Here is a 22380-nt window from a genome sequence, read left to right as displayed (position 1 = left end):
TCAGCATGCAGGTTGGGACTCTGTGCATTGATCCCCGGGACTTCCTTCCAAGTGCTAGCCTGGAACTTCCATGCCTAGGAGGCCAAACCTTCCAAGCTTCCACGTGGGGCCCAGCATGCCAGCTGACAGTTCAGTGTCAACCTGTCCACACCACCCCCTCCTCGTCCCAGGCACAGAGTTTGGGCAGTTATTATACACATTTCATTGAGTTTTGTCCTTATTGCATTTTAAAAAGAAAGCAGTAGGAAGCAGGACTAGAAAGCATACGTCTTGTAAACATAATACAAATGAGATAGGTGTCATGAGGCACGCCCAAGGAGAGCAAAGGCACCACCAACAGATGTTCACCAGAATTAAATGGATTGAGGGCTGCAGACGGAGACCAGACACGTTTCTGCTGTTGGCCTTCTACCCAGAATGTTCTTTCCCTGGACTGCCACGTGACTCGCTCCCTCACCAGCTTTCTAAGTCATGGCTCAAAGCTCAGCATATCCGGGGGGCTCCCCTGACACTCCTGTTGCCAAATGCAACGACCTCTCCACCTTCCACCTGCATTTTGGGTCCTCGCTACTCTGTTCTGCTTTGTCTCTCCCACTCCCCATCGCACTTATTACCATCTAACAGACTGACTTGTATAGTTTTTGTTTTCTGTCTCCTTCCATTGTTAGACCACCAGCTCTATGAGAGTTATATCCCAAACATCTAGATTGGTGTCTGGCAGCTAGGACACCATTTTGTTTTTCAACATTAATATTTCATTAATATCAATGAATGTTGAATTGTAAAAAGTAAATAAATATGTTCAAAATATGGGTAGTATACTGCAAACATTGCTCCAAAAAGGTGAGGTACAATTATGATGTTGCTATTTCTTTTAGATCACTGGGAAAACACCCTTATGCCATGTAAGTTTATGATTATGCTTTCAAATATTTTATTTTTCTGTACAATTTTGGAAACATACTATACATGACAATAGGGGCTGACTCTTGAACAAGCTAATCCCAGAGTTAGAGCAGACTCAGGTTCCGGGCAGAGTTCAAGGCAGGAGAGTGAAATTGGGAAAGGCTACAGGAAGAAGCAGTGTGACCTGCACGCCTCATGATTGATGTCTGGCACATACTAGGTCAGGTTTTACAGCAGGTCTTTGTCAAAGAGTATGGCCTGGGAACTGTGGCCTGAGCCTGCCTGGATTCCTCACCAAGTGTTTGCTGGCTGGCCTTTGCAGCAGGTACAGCCACTTTGTGCCCTCAGCCTGGAAGGAGCTGAAGTCCCGATTCTCTCAGGTAGGTCCCCCTCCATGCCCCCATCTAATAGGAAATGAAGGACAAGATACATGGCTGTTCCCCAGGCTAGAGGAGCAGAGGGTGCAGCTTCCCATTCCAATGAAGTCTTGAGGGAAGGGAATCAGAGAAGCCCCCAGAGCAAGGACAGAACCTGCTTCCCCTAGCAGCTTCAGCAATTCTCCAGATTCGTCCCTTATAAAAACATGAATTGTCCAGTAGTGAGCACTTGTAAAGAGTTCTGTCTTAGTATACTAAGTGCTTTACCTGTGATATAACTCACTCACTTCTCTCTATAGCATCTGTCCTGTGTCAGTAGGTAAATTTGCTTCTATAAGAAAAGGCAAGATTGGAGGGGTTAGTTTACCCCAGGTATGGCTAGTATACTAGTATAGTTCATGTCAGAGGCCCAGCTGTCTGACTGTAGAGCCCCCGTTATGAACCACTGTGAGGGCCATGCAGAAGAACATGGGCCACACTGAGGAAGCTGGGAGTTCTCTCAACTACCTCTAACAATTCTTTCACCCCAAAGGAATGCAGAGGTTCAGTGTGAAATGAATAACAAAAAACAACCTTTTAAGACCACTGAAAAAGAAAACAGAAAAACTTTACACACAAAACCAGAGAAAATCTTATTTCAGTAGACCAGATGGATAGAGTAGACAATGCCCTCAAAGGAAAATTTATTTTGGGTTCAGAAAATTCTTTCTCTTTCTTGACACACAAACACTGAAAACGTGTGTAATTTCATCTGAACCTCACAGAAATTTACTCCAGTCTGGGACTGTGGGTCTGAATATGGGTACTATAGGCTAGGGCAAGGGGTGGGGTTGGAAGTATGTGTTGGTTTAGTTCTTCTGAGCCCCAGCCTCCAAACTTGACCAGGGCTGATTCCCTGGGAAGTTAATGAAGCTTCAGCTTCAGATTCCATCACCAACTCCAGCACCTTTCAAAGGTTGGGAGGTGCCCTAGCAATGTATTCATATGTTACATGGTTTTTAAATTTTTGTGAAAGTAATATTTAAAGTTATTTTGATATCAAAAAATAAATTGTGATAAAAAATTTTTAGATCACACTAAAGTATTAATTCATTAAGAAGGAGAGATAAATTTCCGATAGAAATGACACATTTTCAATAGAAGTAATGAGTAGGCTTTTGGATTGTTATATAATCCAATTAAAGTAAAGGGATGAATTACATGTTCACATTGGAAAAATAATGTCCCTTTTTTTGCTGATTCAGCATGAACTGATATAATGGATAAAGATAACATAACCCTATAAGTGTGAATGATGATGACAGATTAGTTAATGAGAGTTGGTAATTCTAAGAGCATTTAAAATTAATCACTGCATTAAAACAGATGGAAATGTCCTGATATTTTTCATCTGATATGTGAAAGGACCTTCATAGAGGTTTTCCTAAATTTGGTAACAATTCCGAAAATGTACATGACATTACCAAGATTAAGTTGTGAACCTGAAAAAACTTTTCTGAAATATCAGTATTAAAAAACAACATGTGAGTCATTGTGTTACAAGAGAAGCTAAATCATCTTCCTGTTCTCTCTATAGAAAAAAATATGTAATCCTATTGTCAAATATGAAGAACATGCAGCAAAACATATGGGAAATAAAGTATTGTAGAGGTATGCCAGGAAGTTAACGGAACTATTAGTATTAGGTTTTGTACGTTTTCTGATTGTTTATGGTACCTGTCAGCTTTTAACATTTATAATTTGTTGTGATTTATTTTTCTTCTTTATGTACTTATATTAAGTTTGCTAGAGCTTCCCTAACAAAGGGCTACAGACTGGAGGCTTAAACAGTAGGACTATATTGTCTCAGTCCTGGAGGCTGGAAGTCTGAGATCAAGGTGTCAGCTGTGATGGCTTCTTCGAAGGGCTATGAGGAAACTATCTGTTTGAGGCCTCTCTCCATGGCTTGTAGATGGCTGTCTTCTCCCTGTGCCTTCCCATGGTCGGTTTTCTGATGTCGCTCCATGTGTCCGTGTTCTAATCTCATCTTCTTATAAGGATACCAGTGACATTGGATTCAGAACCACTGTAATGACCTCATTTTAACTTAATCACAGCTTTAAAGACCCTATCTCCAAATACAGTCACACTCTGAGGTACGGGGTGCGGGTGGTGGTGGTGGTGGTGGTGGTGGTGGTGGTGGTTAGGACTTCAACATGTGAATGGGGGGGCAGGGCACAATTAAACCCATAATGGTGCCCACTCTTGTATTGTGTTTCTAAAGAGGGTTTAACTTTGTTTGTTTAAGTTTTAAGCGCCAAAAATCTGGACCCAAACATATGGGTATCTCTTCTGTTCTTAGAATCACACCTTTTCTGAAGTTTATTACCTGTTGCATACAGGATGTCTTTACAACTCAATAAACATTATTGAGGAATTACTGAATGCCAGGCACTGCTCACACTGGGGCTTCAGCAAGAACGCCCACAGGTCCTTCTCCAATGCCTGAGAAGGGGTGTGTGTGCTAGGAGGGGAAGCCCCAGGTCCTCTGGGAGCCCAGAGCAGGTGCAAGGTGGGCTTCATGGGTGTGTGACTTTGGCAGTCACATGAGGCCTTGCATGTAGGGCTCTGTGCTTGGGCCTTCATGTTTTGCTGCCACCATTTTGAAATTCTTAATTACTTATGAACAAGAGACTTGTGTTTGCCTTTTGCACCAGACCCCCATAATTCTGTAGCCAGTCTCAAGGAGGGGAATAGAGGTGCAGCCTCTGGTTATGGTCAAGATAACTCTAACAGCTGGAATGTTCCAGGAAGAAGAAATGTGTCTCATGTGTCAAGACTTGTGGACAAGAGTCAGGAAACAGAGTGTGTAGTCTGGAACTGTGTCCCTCCTCATGAATCAGAGGACACAAATTCCATGTGGAGAACATTTCAAGGCTTGGTTTCTGGAGCATGTGGGCCTGAGTGCCAGTCACCAATGGTAACTATGTGTGAGTTACTGACTATCCCTGGGTTTTAGCATCTCCATCTCTCAGAGTCAGGACTTCATACATGGACACCTGTTCTTTTCTGGCATCATTTCCAAGTCAGGAGAGACTGCTACATGTGGTAAAGACTGTGGTCAGGGGAGGAGGCAGAGGGCTGGGGATGGGGAACCTCCAGCTCCAAGGCTTAGAAGTAGGCATGTGGGGAGCCAATTACTGGGGCCATTCTCAGTATTAGTGAGAGAAAGGAATAGCCAGGAAAGCAGCTGGGGCTGCAATGTCAATGACCTCAAATGCCCAGCCAGGAAGCATGGACTATAGACAATGGAGACCCCCAAAAGCATTTGAGTGGGACCTGATGAAAGTGACATTTGATGAAAAGTCCTGTCTGGGAATATTCTCATTCAGCTCCTCCCAAAGGCCAGGTTGGGAAAAAGAAAAGCCAACTCTACTGCAGGGCTCCTGCAAGGTGAGGGGGGACCCTGCCTTGCTTGTTAAGCAATGCAAAGGAATTGATGGGGCAGCAAGGAGACTGTATTCCTAAGGCTACCAGAGCTGCGCTGTCTTCCTACCCTCCTGAGGAATTATGGCCTTGCTGCCTCTGAAGTGAAAAGGGACATGTGGGTCAGTGGCCTGGAATAGGGCCTGTGGGTTCCACAGGCTGAGGTCAACTGCAGCACCCACCCTGAGGAGGCTGGTTCCAATGGACTGACAGTCACACTGACATGAAGCAGGGTTCGTGTCAAAAGTTCAGGAGGAAGTTTGACAGGATAAGAGGGAGGGGAAGCAATGTGAACTGAGACCTAGCATCTGGCCTTCCAGCTGTAGGAGACCAGAACAGGCAGTGACCAGAGTTGGCCCTCTCATCAAGCCATGGGCACCAGGGAATGCACAGGGGGAGGCTGAGTGAGGGGTCAAACTCAGATGAGGAAATGCATGATGAAGTGGCCCCACTACAGCCTAACTCTTGCATCTACCTTCCCCCAAACCTGGCTTTTGATCTGGCAGGATGCCTATCACCCCCAAGTCTTTCCCTTCAACATGACTTTGAGCATATCCACACTCCAGAGAGAATGCAATAGAGCATGCTGGGATCTACTCAGGGGCCACCACATGGCTGGCCACCTCTATTCCTCTGACTCCAGGAAGGCCTCACTCTGCACAGATACAATGGAGCAGCCATTACAAGAGGTCTAGGGGGTGGATGATGAAGCTCAGAGCCCTTCTTGACAGATGGACACTTGGGTTACCTGCCTATTGAAGGACATCTCCTAGTTAGCTCCCAAAGGACACAGGATCCCCCTTTTCTGCAGGATAAGGTCCAAGCTCTTAAGCATAGCCCATTGGGCCTCCATGACCTGGTCCTTGCTGGCCTCACTCTTATGTCCCAGTAACATAAACCTATTTGTTGGCTTCAGGCAGAGTCCCTTTTCTGTGTCCTACTAACAAGCTGTCACGATAGCTCTTGAAACATTGAACACATTGCATCACAGTTGTCTGGGTCTATCACTGCAGGAGACTGAGCTGCAATCCAGGGTCTGACACAGAGTCAATGCAGAGGGAGGAGGGAGTTGATATGGCCCAGAGACCCTTGACTCATCTGAGGTCATGCAGTGTGACCAGGGCCCTAGGGTTCACATCCATTGCTCTCGATGGCCGCACTGGGCTGTTAGTCACCCACACTGCATCTCTCTTACGTCTTGCTCACCAGAAAGGACCAGGATGGGGCAGTGCCCAGTCAGAAGCAGGGGCAGGCCTGATCCCTGGGGAAGCCGCTCTCTGAAGGAGTATGAGGAGGAGGAAGAGTAGATGTTACAAAGAAACCCATGGGAATTAGGAATGTTCTGCTTCCTGATTGCCTGTGCTGTCCAAATGGCAATGTTCTTTTGGAACCTGGGCTATTTTTATAAGAGTGTTAGAAAGCTTCCAGGTTTGGTCTGGACTTCAAAAATCAAAAGCAGTAGACACTCTGACTTAGGCTACATTGCGAGGCATTTGGGCAAGAAAAAGCAGCACTTCCCTGTAAGCGAGGGTGGCGATGAGCGGCAGGATACTGTGTGTGTGTCTGTGCAGGGCAGCCAACTGAGCAGCTAGATCTCCTTTTCTGGGGCCTGCAGGCACTGGTCCCATCTCTCAGGGGAGAGCGCTGATGTTACCAAGGGCTTCCTGGATGCCAAGCGTGCTGCTAGATGGCTTCCGGGTTTGCCTTCCCTCCCTACGACATCCCCAGGAGGTAAGCAGAGTGGACGGCAGGCTGGAAGAAGGTATGCCTGGACCTGTTGTTAAAATACGAAACAACTACTGTACCAGTTAGTATGAACTGCTGCTCCAAGCCCCCATGGGGTATCCCACTGCCCTTGCTCTTCCCTTGGGGTCTGCAGGAATTACCTGTTCTCCAACACTCAAAGAAGGCCCAGGGGAGCCCCCCCTGGACCCTGTTCCAGCCTACTGGTCCCCTGGGCCACACTGCCTGTGCCAGCTACAGACGTTTCACTGTCACCCAGGAGGCAGGTCCTATCATCATCTCCATTGTATAGAAAACTTGAGACTGAATGAAATCAAGGAAATTGTCCAAGGTCACACAATTGTGAATGAGGAGATCAGGAGTCCAGCCTAGGTCTCCTGGACTTGGGTCACCAACCAGAGGGACAGCCTCTGGAGGGGATGATAATTGCAGATTTCACATCCAAGCTGGAGAAGTCCAGGTCTCTGAGAACAGCAGAAGCACTTGTTGGCAGGACAAATTCTGTGTGAACTCTCAAGTGATACATTCCTGTAGTTGGTGGAGAAGGCGCCCATTAAGGCAGCCCCAGCTCTGCCCTATATGTTAGCTGTGTGACTTTGACCAGCTTACTGAGTTGCGGCTGGAAGCAGTTCTAATGGCCTTTCTGGGACTTCTCAGAGGCCATCCAGGTTGCCTTTCCTGTATCCTCTCAAAGTTCTCACCCCTGCCATTCATTCTTAAGGTAGGCTGGGTTAGCTCCTGGGGTACTTTGTAACTGAATCAGGAATATTTTCCTATATGCCTTTCTGGAAGAAAAACTGAGGGTTTTGGAGTACAAATGACTCAACTACCATCCTGAGAAGTCACTGATGGGACCCCAGAAGTAGTCTCCTTGAAGCATGCCTTAGATTATAATTCCCTTGGGCACCAGAATCAGAAACATAGCTACCTACGCTCTCCTGCCTGCCCTGGCTTGAGATCTGCCAGTGTGAGCCAGAGGCACAGAAATTCAGAGGGAGTGGCGCTGCTCACTGCCTGCCCCCCCAACCCAGGCCTTGCTGCATCTGGAGGTGTCCAGAGGGTGCAATGCACTCTTAACAGCAGGAGGGAGTGACTGAGTCTTGTTGTTCTGGAATGTAACAGGTCTGACAGGGTAAAAGTTCCTCAGAGGGAGGGAGGGTTGAAGAAAACCCTTTGAGGAAAAGCAGCACTGTGCATAACGCTTGCCTCTGTTACAGGGAAAAGTGGGTGCCTAAGGTCTTAGATAAAAAGCTTCACCCAGAGTTAAAGGATGACGAGATGACTCACAAACTGGGTTCTATTTACACTTCTACTGCCAAAACTTGGCTTTTGATTTTTGGTTAAAGATCCTATCCTTTAATTAGGGTCATTATACACTCAGAGTATAAGAAAAAGTGTTTGAGTTCCCTCAGGCATACTGACATTTCATGTCTTGAATTTCATGGCAGCAAGCATTTTAATCACTGGAAATATATAGTAAATAACACCACCCTCACCCTGCCCCGACTACTCCCTGTTCATTCTCCTTTTACTCTTTTGTATTTCTTCTTAGTGGTTACCACTACCTGAAATTATCTTAAATACATATTTTCTTATATCTTTTTTTTCCTGTCACACCCTCTAGATGGGAAGCTCCCTTAATGACGCATCTGCCCATTTGTCTTTATACTAATCAATGCCTAGGAGGAGAGCTGGCACACAGTAGAGCTCTATAAGAATCTTTGACTGAATGCATGCTTGAATGGATGAATGACTGCTCAACCAATCCTGATGTTCTTTATCCGAGGAGGGTAAACATAACCCTGGTTTATGGCCTTGTGTTTTGTTTCCATTTGCTTATATTTAAAAGTTGTTTTCTTCCAATTCAAGTCCTCTTTCCAACAAGTCACCAATGAAATAATGGAGTCTCAAATCTTTGGACTGAAAAGGACATTATTTTTCGATATTGTGAAGCTTCTTGCCTCCAAAATGTATTCCCCTAACTCATGTTAGACATACAGTTCTGACTAAACCAAGCATGATAGCTACTTAAGGAGATTACAGCCAAATGCAATGACATATCCAACAAGTTATTACACAAATATTATTGCAGTTGTGTTACATGATATGAAATAAAATGATGGGTGGAAAACCTAGACCCTAATGAACTCAGAAGGAGGTGTCAGGAAAATTCCCTCTAAGGAAAAGGAATTTACAAATTGGATCTGAAGACTGAGCAGGAGTGAGTCAGAAGAAGAGAGTGCAAAGACAAAGGAAGAGCATTCAAAGCAGAGGGAATGACATGCCTGCACCTTGAGAACAGAGGGAGTTTGGCTCCTTTCAGGATTTTCCTGAGAGAAGAATCTTTGGTTTTCCTGATTGACCAAGAGTCTTTCAAGGAGCCAAGTTAACAACTGGGAAAGGCCCTAGACCAGAAAACAGAATCACTGTATGTCTTTTTTGGACCAGAATCTTTAGGTTTCAGCTTCCCAACATCTGACATTTTCCCTTAAAATGGAACCTGAATTGTCTCTGATAGCATCCTCAAGCTGCCCACCAAGACATGCCTCCATGGAGTGACTTTGGTCTGAAGAAACCCTGGGCCTCAGCATATACAGTTATTTTTCTTGGTTCATCTCAAACTTTTTGTCCAGTGTCCGAAGTGGTGAGGTGGTGGGTGGAATAGGACTTCTGCAATGGAAAGCTAACCATAGACCCCCGTAGGGGAGTCCAGATTCTACCCTCTGTCTGCTCATGAGCTTTCACCCATTTTGGCTTCAATGAGACCCATTTGTAAGCAAAGAGGCTTATCTATGGCAGATTATTTGTAAATAATTAAGGGCTGTTCTTCCATAATTTCAAGCACACATCTATCTCGATCATTAAGCATCTCCTGGCTATCTCTGCCCATGGGCACCTCAAACTCAATATCTATTGTTCCTGCCTTGATACCCACTTGTCTTGCAGTCCTGTTGGATATGATTTAGAACCATTATGCCTTAAGAATGTTGTGGTCATCTTCCTTAATGCCTGCCTCTCTCACCTTCCACATCCATTTGGTTACCAAATCTTATGATACCTCAGAAATGTTTCTGTAATCTGATGTTTCTCCTTTCTTCCACTGTCTTCTCCCTAGTCTTGGCCCTCCATGGTGTTATTGATCTCTGATCTTCCAGCTAGCATCCCACCAGTCTGTCTCCAGTCTATCCATCAGTTATATGCCACTAAACTTATCTTCTTTAAAAAATAGCTGAAAAAAAAAAAGCAAACCCTTATTGGCTCCTCATTGCTTAATACACCAGTGATTCTCAAACTGTGCAGTGGCAGCATCACCTGGGAACCTGTTAGAAATGCAGATCCTCAGCCTCCCCTGAGACCTAATGAGTCAGAAACTTGGATGATGGGGCCCAGCAACCAGGTGAGCCTGATGCTAAAGTTGAGAGTACCCAAATAATCAAATGTGAACTTCATAGCCTTTCACACATGGCCTTGAATTATTTGGTCCCAACTTCTCTCTCTAGTTTTCTAAATTCATGAAACTCTTATTATCCCCAAACTTTTACTTTCCTCTCTATATGTCAGATCCTTTCACCATTATGCATTTTTGTAGACTGTTCTTCTATCTGAAATATCCTTCCCCTCATTCTTCCCTTTCAGACTCCTACACATCCTTAAGAGCAATCTTAGAGATCACCTCCTCAGTGAAGCCTTCTATGACTGTTCAAAGTAACATTTAGTTGCTCTTTTTCTGGAATTCCTGCAGCCTTTTTCTTGACAATCTAGTTTTGACTGCTGTATCTGTATATTTGGCTTTAACATAGAGAATAGATTTATGTAAAATAATTAGAGTTATTTTAAAATGGAGCCAGCTCCTTGTGAGGAGGTGCTTATAGAGAGCATATGGAAATTGCCAAGGCTACTCTAAGCTGCTATAACTTAAGGTTCCACCTTTTCTATTCACTGCCTGTCCCAGAAGGTTAACATCTCTTGTGTTGCGGCCATACAGTTGAGCAGGGTGTATGACATCTAGTAGGCATTCAACAATTTCTAAAAAAGTGTATTGAATAAAAGATTTCTTCCTTGTAAGGGAGGATAAAAGTTTCTGTCCACATTTGAAATTCCTGTCTCAGAAGGGTCTCAAAGGTTTATGACAGCAATGCTGATCTTCATACATAAGAAGCTACAGCCACCTTCCTCCAGTACTGTGATCATGAAGTGGCTAGGAGGGGGATGGAGGGCTTGGGGTTGGAGGCTCACTCTTTCTCCCCAACCTCTGAGAACCGCTGTTGCAGTGAACTTCTGAACTAATGAGTCTGGAACCTCCCTCATGTGGGACCATTATTGGGAAACCTTCTGTATAGACACCTTAAAATCTCCTGTGTGTCAAGGGCATGCCACCCTCCTCACTCCCCTCACCCCTTGAAATTCAGCAGTGAAGGCCCCTGAAGCACTCAGCATCTTCTCTCCATCCTTGTCTTACCCAGTTAACAACATGTCCTTCCACACCACACAGACCTCCTGGGCTCCTCTCTGGAGCTTACCTTTACCAGCTGTACAACCTTGGGCAGCTTACTTAACTTGTCTTAACTATATGTCCTCAATTGCATAGGAGTTAAAACTGCCAGGATGCACACGGTGCCTTACAAGGAGGACGCAGCCAGTGGATGATAACCATCACTATTATCTATTCTTTGGTCTCTCTTATCTTCCACCACTAAACCCACACTGGCTCCCAGTGCTTTCCTACCAAATTGCAAGGTCCATGATTTTATCTCCTTCAGTCTGGGCTGGTGGAGTCAGCTGATGATGTTTGTATCTGCAAATCTTCAACCCTGACCAGCCTGTTTTCTAGTCCCAAGAATGTTCATTTTCCATATGGTCCCCAGCTCACTACCAGCTCAGTGTCCTAAGGGTTAAACTTATGTTCCAGAGCATTCTTTTCAAGCATTACCATTCCTTTAAAAAATTCAATGTATTAATGGTTAGGATATCAAAACTACACACACCCGCATGCAAGGACACACACATAAACATACACGTGTGCAAACACATGCATGCCCACCCACTTCCATACATCTTCATGTGAAAAGCCATTTAACTCATTAGGCTGTTTCACAATTTTACAATAAACTTTTATGTTTTCCTGCCACAGAGACTTCTGTAATTGAACAGGCAATGCCATTGCTGAATTCTGCAGCAACTCAACTCAGTCAAACTCATCAGCTTCTAGAAAAGTCTTGGTATCTTCGGGCCAATGTCTTCTCCACCTCTTTACTCCTCCCTGCTGCAGGCACATCTATGCTTGTTTCATTGGCCTTCCATACACTGTCACCCATTACGGGCCAAGCAACAAATCCATCAGAGTGCTTTGACCTGCTCTGTGGTTCTTCTCTTCCAAGCTGGGCTGACCTCCACCTGGAACCAAGCAAAACCCCAGGGTATCCAGTCACTAGAGAGTCACTTGCATTCAGCTCACTGTGAAACACATGCACCTTTTGAGAAGTTCATGGGACCACTGACCACTGTAACCTGAGAAGGCATGTGTAAGGACTTCGGGTCTCCTTAGATTTGGGGGTGGGGACTTTGAGGAAGAGGATCAGGCTGAAGAAGGTTCCAGTGAGAGAATCAGTCTTCTGTGGTTGTGGCAATTCCTGGGCTTGTGGAACTCAGCATGTTCAAGGCCCTCTGGCCAGGGTTGTTGCGGGCGGGGGATGGAAGGGTAGACAGTTGTCTATTTTCCAGGCTTCAGAGGACACTCTCTGAGGCTCAGTGAGCTTGAGCTTTGTGAGGCGAAGCTGGGCCTTGCCAAGGACCTGGTATTGGCTTTGCACACCCAGGGCTGTCAGACCTTGAAGGCTGGGGGATGCGTCTTCCTGGTGAAGCCAGACAAATCTCCAGGTAGCCATAAATGAACTACACAGTTTTCATGCTCAAACATATGTTCAAAGGTGATAAAATACATGCAGATGGTTTCTCCAAGCCTCAATGGAGGGTTTTTACATCGAGTAAACAAACTAAAAAGCACATACACGGAAAAGGGACCCAGCAAAGAAATCCTCAGATGCCAAACCCTAAAATACCAACCTGGAGAAAGCATTGTTGGACAAAAGTGAGAGGAAGGGAGGGGGAGAGAATGGGAGCAAGAACAAAGCTGTCTCATAAATTTGCAAGAAGGAACAAAACACACATGCACTCTCTCTTCAGAAGATCAGATAGGCTGCTAGTAGTTTTGCTGAGAGGAGTTAGCAATCCTTCCCTCGTGTGTAAACTGAGAAGGATTCAAGGCCTATCAGTGAGATTGGGCCACTGGCACTGAGCAAATGCTACCCTGGGGACTGCCTCCCATGGCACAGATGCTTGATATACTTTCACTGTGAAGTTTAGAAATTCTTACCAGAATTGCAGAGTGAGGGCTCCTGAAAATCCCACAGAAGTTAGTCATCATCATCGTGTTATACCCAGGGGCTTCCTATGTGTCAGGAATTGGATGCTTTCATTACATTGCAAAATGATCTTATGAAGTAAGCACCATCTTCATTTTGTGGACAAGGAAACGGAGGCTCAGAGAGGCTAAGTAGCTTGCTCAAGTTCACACAGCCCACAAAGGGGGAAACCTTAGAGATGGATAAGAGGGCAGAGAGAAGCCTCCACCAATGGCCAACAGAGCTTCTGAGCACAGCATTCACTAAGGAAGTGAAGACTACCTAGTATGCAGTAGAATCTCATGATGCAGAAAGATCCCATTAGGACAGGTGAGTTACCCAGGGATACCTAAGCAATAAGGGAAGATGGGAGAGAGTGTGGAGTTTCCAGGAGCCAGACACCAGCCCTCCAAGGCCCTCCTCTCTCAAAGGTGAGTTTAATTTTCAACCTATCACAATGGCCAACGTACACACTGGATAAAAGTGAGCCTGCCATGAACCTTGAAGAGGGCTCTGCCCTGGACCCATAAGCCCAACACGTTGACTTTGGCACCATGTGAATGCCCTCTACTGCTAATGAAGTAACCAAAATGGAACTGAATAATGCTTCATTGCTCCGAGACCCAGCAGAGGAGAGGCAGAGTTGTCCCATAGCCTGAAGCCTGGAGATCCTTTCAGGAAGGTTTTCACTCCTCCCCAGGTTCACTTTCTCCTTGGAGCTGCACTTGCCCTCGAAGCATGCCACTCCAGACCCGCTCTGGACATACAGGCAAACTCCTTCCATTCAAGGCAGGGCCTAGGACTCAGTCCTGCTGTTTTAAGGACTGTGGCTTTCCAGGCTGGGATCCGAGGCCTCTGTCATCCAAGCCCATCCCCCCAGGCAGTCAGACCCTCTAAACAAGCCCCCTGCTCATTTGGAATAGAAGTTCTAGGAGAGGAACCTCAGTTCCAGCCTGAGAACTGGGCTTGGGTCAAGCATAAGCCTTCCATTATCCTATCAGTGGGCTGCTGTGTTTAGCTATAGGCTCATGAAGGTACAAAAGGATTCCATGCAGAGAACTACATTTTTCATTTCTCTAGGATTTTAATGTTCATTCTGAAATGCAATATACCACACAGAAGGGGACAAGGAGGAACTAGTGAGGGGAAAACAAGGCCGAATCATCATTCCAACAGGAATTTAAATTTCTTGCTACTTACCTGCTCAGCAGTCATGGGCAAGTTAACTTCCCAAGCCCCAGTTTCCTCACCTGCTAATGAGATGACTGTGACTACCTCAGAGGACCTGTGACAACGGATGGTGGACCTGTTTGAAAGTGCCTAGCACACAGTGGGCATGGGGCAAAGTCCTCATTTCCTGCTCTCCTCCAGGCATCTAGAATCAAGTGCAATGGAACGATGCTCTTAACCAAATCACTGCTTTTGCTGATCCTATTTCAGAGGCTCATGGCAGATAAAGGACACATCTCCTATTAGACATGTGTTAGACAGGCCTCAGGGTGCAGGCTGTTCTCAACGGAGAGAGCACACCTGGGCCTTGAAGGCAGGGCGGTCCAGGGACGGCACAGGGCAGGGTGGCGGGGCAGTAACGGCAGCTTCCATGGTGGGATGGGGGCATGACCACGAAGAAAATCATTACGAAAGCATGGGCAGTAACCACTACATTATAGAACTGATCATCTATGACAACATGGGAGATGAGATTCCTTAGGCTCCAACCTCAAGAGCTTGGGGACCACTGGTAGTCTCCTCAGGCCTGCCACGGCAGGACAGGTGTGGCCATCCCTACGGGGACCCTTTGGCTTCTGTGACCCCTTCCAGGACCCAGTAGACACTAGGGAGATTCCTTTTGAGCTTTTACACTTCAAAGTGATGAATCAACCAAAAATGATATAGAGGAACACAATAGCTGAGAAAGAAGAGGAGGGGAAGGGAGAGGGGACTAGCACTCTCCAACACCTACCTTATGCTAGAAGTCTACAGGGGTTATGTATCTGAATCCCCAGGAGAGCCCAGCGAGGTAGGCAGAATCCCATCTGACTTGCTGACCCTGAGAGACGTGGGTTCAGGGTGGCTTCCAAGCCTAGCTCCAAGTCACAGGGAGGGGCTGGGATTTGAACACAGGCCTGACTGCAAAGCAGAAGCCTTTTCGGATTCCTCCTGCAGCTCTAGAAGGCGCCACCAGAGGAGGCGCCAAAGGATCTCTGAGGAGCAAATTCTCTCCTGTGTGTGGATTATTCACAAGCCATTTCAGTTTGCTTCTGGGTAACCATGCAATTATTCTGTTACAAATAGTTAAAAATTTTTTCCTATGTATCTAAAGGATGGAAACCACTTACAAAAGCAAAACAAATACAAAAAAGAAAAAAGAAAAAAAATCCAACCCTTAAACAACCCCAAATAACAAATGTGCTGAAAAGAAACTTCCAAAACTAAAATTGCCAGGTTTGCTGTAATTGTTCTGGGACATATCACTGGGGCGAACCATAATTCTGATTGGCAAAGCCGACAGCAGAGAAAGGAAGAGTGAGTTCTTGACAGTGAACTTGCTGCCAGAATTAAGAGCAGGGCTCAAAGCTACCGGGTATCCTTTACAATGCAGGTGATAACAGTGTTTTTAATTAATTAATCAAACATGAAGCATACCAGGAGGGGGATGTTACTGTGTCTACACACAACTCTGACATCATCTGATTTTAACAAGTTTACTAAAACGACAGTCATGGCCTTGACAATACTGAATGCAAAATACTGGCGTACACAGATTTTACACAGCGGCTCCTGAGAGCTGGGTCACAAAGTAAGGCTTAACAGATGGGAGAGGCCCGAGGGAAGGCAAGCACACTGATTTTATTGAGAAAAAAGCTTATATACTGTAGGGTTGCTGAAGTTTAATAAATAAAGGTCAACTTATAATATATAAAAACAATATAAACATTTATATGCTACATGCATATCATATAATTTAAAGTAATAATTTATATATGGGGAGAGATGCCAATTTATGTTCTTCCGATTTTTCTTGACAAGGCACACACACAGGAGGTGTCTATCCGTATCCACCGCCAGCCTACGAGTTTATTGTTTTCTGATGTCAGTGCTCGGACATAGGTTTGGGACGTTTTGCACTGAGAGTTCCAGTGTTTATCGTCAATCCCCCTGCAACCGTTTTTGACAGGCCTGGCTTCTTTACATCTCGTCTCATAAAAATATTGTTTGACAGGAGAGTTGCCGGTTTTGATCTCCCCCAGCACCGTGACCTGGTGTCCCCGAATGTCGATGGCCGATGACTTGTCGGTCACCCACAGGCTCTCGCTGTCACAGACAGAGTACTCCCCTCGGTGACTCTTGTGCTCTGCGTACCTCTTCCGCCGCGATGTTCTGTTCGCCACCGTGGGGTTGCCCACGTAATCCTCCATGAGATACAAGGGCGGGGGCTCCAAGGGGGTGCTGTCACTCAGCAGGACCCGGGGTGAGTTGTAGCGTCTCTGTTGCCGCAGCAGTTCTGTGTCCATTGCAATCATCGGCTGGAATTCTGACTTGGCGGGCTCGCCCTGTTCTGGCTCTTGGGGGGCCTCTGCTTTGGGCAGGGTGCTCTGGTAGTTTTCCTTAACGTCCACCATCTGCTTGGAAAGCTTGTTTTTCAAAATATCTGCCTGGATGAGCTTAATAATCAGGGAATTGAGCGAGTCTTCTGGCAAACTCCTTTGATCCATGTTGTTACCTTGGATGCCACGGAGATAAGCGAGAAATATCACATAAAACAAGATGGACATCACCTTGTTCACCTGTAAGAGCTGAAAAGGAAACACAGGTGTTACTAGCAGGCTGTAATAGCTGATGTCATGCTGGGACCAGCTACCTGAGGTCAAGCGTCCCTGTGTGGGTAAGAGAGAGCAAGGTGTCACCATTCTAGGTGAGCAGGGAGAACTCTCTGACATCCAGAGACAGAGCCTGTCTACCTCTGTCCCCAGCCTGGGGACTGCTGCCTTTATGCCACTATTCTGAATCTCTACAGCTCCTTTCTCTCCTAGACTTCTAAGTGTCTTTAGCTCAAGTCTTTCTTCTCACACTGCAGCTGTGTGATGGGGAAAGAGATGTGTATTGTGTGTGTGTGTGTGCACATGTTGTATAAACATAGGGGAGAGGGCAAAGCATATTCTTTTAACAAAATAAACCAGAAACATTAATGGAGAGAATTACAGTTTTAAAGGGTTACGTCTCTTCCTAAAACCCAGGTCACAAGGGCAGAGGCAGGGTGAGGACGGCACTCCAGCCCTCGGCCTCTGCTGTTCCCGAGACAGACAGCACCCACTGCAATGACACCTGAGGTCTCCTCTAGCTGCAGCCTTCTGTTGGGTGTGGATGATGTCCTGCCACGTCCTTAAATATCACTTAGCCTGAAAATACCATAGCCCACTCCACCTCGGCAAAGTATGAAGAAATTGAACCTGAAAATTATAACTGTGTATTTAGAGCCTGTTATTGGCAGCAGCAGCCTTGCAAATGTCTCAAGAATCAGGGCTCTACCGTCCCCAGCTGCAGCCCCTGGGTCTCTCAAAGGAATTCTCTGAGGCTGGGGGTGGGGTTCTGTGTTGCTTTTGTGTTATGAAATCAGAGATGGGTTCACCCCTGGCTGGGCCACGCCTGGTGGAGCTGTTCTCCTGCCTTTGGAAATGAACATGCGGGGCCACCACCCACTCTGTGACAGGGCCTCAGTTTCAGGGTGCTCTGCCAAGCTCTCCAGTGAACATGCTCCCCCCAGGACACCCAACAGTTCCTCAGAGACTGTCTTCACAAGATGGTGGCAGAAGATGGAGCAGCAGCAGCAACTAGCTGAAATTAATGAGCTGGATATATCCTCAACAGCAAGATTTCTTGCTGATTAATTCTTCCTGTTTGGCCCATCAACACTCTTATTCTGTTGCCATAGGAGAACCTCAGCATGGGGTTTCCACCGGGTCTTTGTGGGATCAGTGGTCTGATCTCAAGATGCCTTCCTTGCTGGTCTCTCTCACTAGAGCAAAGCCTAAGGCCCTGGAAGGACACTCAGGGTGGCTGCACAAGTCACCCTGACCTGTACCCTGTGACTCACACCACCCGCCTGGAGGTATCGATTCCGTAATTATCATGGCTACCATCTAACTGGCATCCAGGGGTGTACTGTTTCCCCTTTAAAGCACTCAGCATGGAAAATAAAAGCCCTTCCTTGGTTCACCTTTGGTATTTTAAGGGAGACTTTACTAAATCCAGGTAGAAAACAGAAAGGAAATAAACAAAGGTGTCACGAGAAATAGAAAACCTGTTCTGCTTACCGAGTACCTGTGTCTGAGCCGGCCCATGCTAACTGGTTCCCAGGACTCACAGATGTAGCCTCTACTCCCATTTTATCTAAAGAACTTCTCTCTTGTCCCCAATGGCCAGCAATGTTGCAGCCACTTAGTTCCAATTTCCGCCTTCTGGCTCCTGGCCTGTCTCTCTGATAAGAGGACCATCTTTTTTTCCATGGGAACCACTTTCTGGACGACTGACTCCCTCAAGATCAAAGCTGAGCAAAGGATTCGAGCTTTGCTTCCCAATCCCAGAGTTTGCCCTGGGAATCATATTCTCCCACCAGATAACTCATCTCCCTCTCACTCTGCAGGTAAGTGATATTTCCTTCAATCTTGCAGCACCAACAAAATTAAAGTTGAAAACACAAATATGACATACACATCACTAGAATTAGACCCCTTCACCCACCTCTCCACTACCAAACAGAATACAGTTGTAATAAAATAATTTGACACTGGATGTCTATCAAAAACCTTATTTATTAAATCCCTCCCAAACCCAGACAGTATACACTCAGAATACACGCAGTATTCTCATAAGGAGAGGGATCAAGCATGGTTAGTGGGGGGAGGTCCCAGGCAGAATAAGAGTCAATGTAGAGATTAGCAAGGTCATTACAAGGGTGAGTGAGAGGAAGAATGATGGATGATGCCAATGGACTGGGGATGTATCTCTATGGTTGGTGGCCTCCATACAGAACCAAAAGGTATTAGAAGGAGAAGAGCCTTTAATCCAGCTCCTTCATTTAATGGATGAGAAAACCCTAACCTGCAGTTTAAAGAAGAGGGGTGACACTGGGGAAAGAGAGAGGAGTACTTTGAACTCTGGCCCAACCTGCCTTTTCAATATTACAATTGGACTCATACACCCTATGCCCCAGCCCCGTTCTCTAATCAAAAAGTAGTGGAATATGCTTTACAACCCATTTTCATGTGCTGTTCCCTCCGCCTTGCACACTTTCATCACCACTCCTGTTGAAATTTAACCCATTCTTCACTGCCTGGTTCAAAAACTAACTTTTCTAGGAGGGTGCCAGTGGCAGGAATTGCCACTCCCTTTGCATTTCCTGCAGCATGTTCTCCAAATGGCAATGGTGGCAGGTATGGCAGGCCTCGTGTCTTTACATGGTTTACTCCCTAGGCTCTCTCTTCTCCAAGGTCAAGGCCCCTTCTTTCCTGTTTGTGTCCGTGCTTCTCCCCGGTGTTCACATCACAGAGTGTACAAAGTGGAGGTGGAAGCCTGCATGCTGTGAGTCAGAGTTGGAAGTGAGGCTAGCTGAAGGCGGAACCAGCTACGTGATGGGCAGGCCCTCATGAAAAAATTATTTAAAGGCAGGGTGGCTGCTGGAGGTGTGAGCACGTTCGAGTCAACGTGCAGTCTCCAGGCGCGTGTTTCACTGTCCCACTGCACTTCACTTACAAAACAAGTAATCAGAGATAAAATTCTTAAAAATTTCAAGATGGCAACCACAAAGCCTTGCACCCTGAGTTCAACAGGGTCCCCTTCCTTCGTGTGGGATGCTGTGCCAGTGTACTGGTTGCATGAATCCAGCCTTGGCTACAGAAACTAAGATGTTCTATCTCAGTGAAATTGTTGGAAAGTAAGAGTAGAAATCAATTTTTGGTCTAGAGGGATGGGCAAAGCCCACAGAGAACTGTATGGCAGTGTGTCACATTCAGAGTGGTGGACAGGAGCTATGACTTTGGCTGTAATCTGGCAGCCCTTTAGACTGCCTGCTTTCTTCCTCAGGCAGTGGTGACCAAGGATGGAGGGAACTAAATGGAGTGGTGAGACAGGTCAGGGTTGTCAGGGAGAAATGTTTTATCACTGATATTGTTATGAATTGCCAAAGTACGGTCAGCACAGAAAGCTGATTGGCTTTAGTTGATTTCATTAGAGTTTTTAAATTCTCTAATACTGCTTGTACCTTGGTGGAGTTTCCTACCGTCCTACCACAGGGGGTTAGAATACAGGTGTCCTGACTCTTTTAGATAGTCCTGCCCCTTTCCAGAGTCCCAACACACAAACTCAGCACAAAGAAATCAGGCCACCACTGGTGGAGGTCAGGTAGAATAAATGAAAAAAAAAAAAAAAAGTTAATAATATCAAAAGCTGCTTAATGGCCCTGAGACTAGGCCGTGCCATTTCTGGGTCCGTACTGTTTATTACCGCCAAATCCCAAACCTTGCCACCACACTCTGTAATCAGCAGCTGGAGTAATCCAACTGTTCCCGCACTATTTGCAAAACCCAGCAGGCTTCCTAGGGACTCCACTCGGTAATCTGCTTTCAGCTTTTTCTGTAAAGAGCAAGCCCATGAACGCTGGTAGGAGAACTCACCAAAACACAATGTTGGAAGTTGGAAGTTGGAAGTGACCCTAGATAACCTCCTCATTTTTACAAATAAGGAAACTGAGGCCTGGCGTGGTGGTGAATGGAGTTGTCTAAGGTCAGACTGCTAAGTTACAGCAGATAGGGGACACTCGGTTCTTCGGCTCAACAAAGAATCATGTGGCTGGTGCTCGATGGAGGCTGCTGTGAGGGGTGAACGAGGAAACCTAATGAAAGCACTTAGCGCAGTATTTGGCACAGAGAGGTGCTCTGGAAACACCAGTGGAACATAAACCTGAATTGTCTGTGGCAGCAGAGATACTGTGTGCCTGCCCTCCATGCCCTCACGCAAAGTACCAGGGGACTAGATCCCTGGAGAGGGGCAGTGAGAGGGGCTCTGAGAAAGGCATGGCAGTGCCAGTGCGACCCAGGCAGGGCACATCAGTGAAGTTTTGGATTTAGAGAGACATCTGTGCTCCTCCTCTGGTGTTCGCAGTGGTTTATCAACAATTACCCTACCATGTCATCACTGTGGTTATGCCTCCTCTCTGATGATGGAGCTGTGCCTTTTACATCCATACAAGCCCGATGCCTAGCACAGGGCTGCTCTCGCTGATTGAATGAGTGCCTACTATGATCCAGATCTGACCCAGGACATTGTTTACTGGCCCGCGATCTGTATGGACTTCTGCCAAGTCTGGTTTGGAAGCCAATCAACTCTGCCTTCTTTTCCCAAAGAAAATACAGGCCCTAGCTCTGAAGTAGGCCATGGTCCCTAGGCTCTTCTTGGCTGTAATTGGAAAAAGACCTGTTAAAGACCTCAGTAAAACCCCCTTCCTACACTCTCCCCAGTGCCCATTTTCCCCTGCTCAGAGTTTTCCAAGATCCTGACCAACTTGCATATGCTGTTTTCCTCACTTAGAAATGCTTTCCCACATATGGTGTTTTCTCAGTCCCTGGAGCAACATTCCTACAAGGTTTCAGCATCCCTCAAAATACTCAAAAGAGAGCAATTTCTGATTCCTCCTCTTTGGCTCAATTTACAACACACACAGAGGGTTCTGGGGTATTTGAGAAGCAGATGAAATGGAAAAGGAAGCTGGAGTGAAGAGTGGTATGGGACCTGAGCCCAGAGCAAGCACCAGGTCTGCCCTGATCGCATACGAAGAGTTGGGGCCTGCATCCGCTGGGTTCCGACTTCCTTCTCCTGACACTCCCCAGCTCCTCCTGCCATACACCAAAGATCTCACTTATTGCATACGTATGGAGTAAATTTTTGGCCTGGGTAGAGTGGGAGTACCAGGAACAAAAATGCCACGTGTTACATACTGGCATACATTCAATCTTTAATCGTGATAACAACTCCTCTGAGATAGTAGTTACATTTCTGATTTCACATGGGCAAACTGAGGCACACGGTTTAATAACTAACTAATAAGCAGCAGAGCCAGATCACAGTCTGGCTCTGGAGTTGGTGCTCTTAACGATTATACTGTCTGTCTGTCTGTCCCTGCTCTCAAACATTCCAGAGAGTTTATTTCCAAAGGAAGCTCAAGTTCCAAGCCCGGAGCCAGGACAGCTGCCACCAGCAGGTTGAGCATCTCCCCAAGAAGCCTCAGCTCTGAGCAGAGTTTCCAGGGATTTGAGGCCACCACTCCAGTCTCCTCCTCCCCATATTCCTGATAAAAACATTCCCTATAAAATCAATGAACAAAACTCAGTAACTCCTTCCCCTCCTGGGCCTGATGCTCTCCAAGGTTAGTCCCTCTGCTGGTCACCCATCCCTGCAGAGGCTGTGTGTTGTGTGGACAGAGCACTGGCTAT

General features: G+C 46.2%; 1 protein-coding gene across 1 annotated transcript in view; it reads right to left on the bottom strand.

The window, feature by feature from the left end:
* Positions 1-15583: 15583 nt before the first annotated feature.
* NTF3 (neurotrophin 3) overlaps positions 15584-22380 on the bottom strand; it is a 64773-nt gene continuing 57976 nt past the window's right edge. Inside the window, exon 2 of the mRNA XM_090275377.1 lies at positions 15584-16689. Coding sequence (XP_090131503.1) covers positions 15895-16689 — 795 coding nt within the window. The 3' untranslated portion in view covers positions 15584-15894. The remainder of the gene's footprint in view (positions 16690-22380) is intronic.

This window comes from Furipterus horrens, unplaced genomic scaffold (genome assembly GCF_987537825.1).
Source record: "Furipterus horrens unplaced genomic scaffold, mFurHor1.1.pri manual_scaffold_4, whole genome shotgun sequence".
Lineage (NCBI taxonomy): Eukaryota > Metazoa > Chordata > Mammalia > Chiroptera > Furipteridae > Furipterus > Furipterus horrens.
This window is presented reverse-complemented; position numbering and strand designations above follow the sequence as displayed.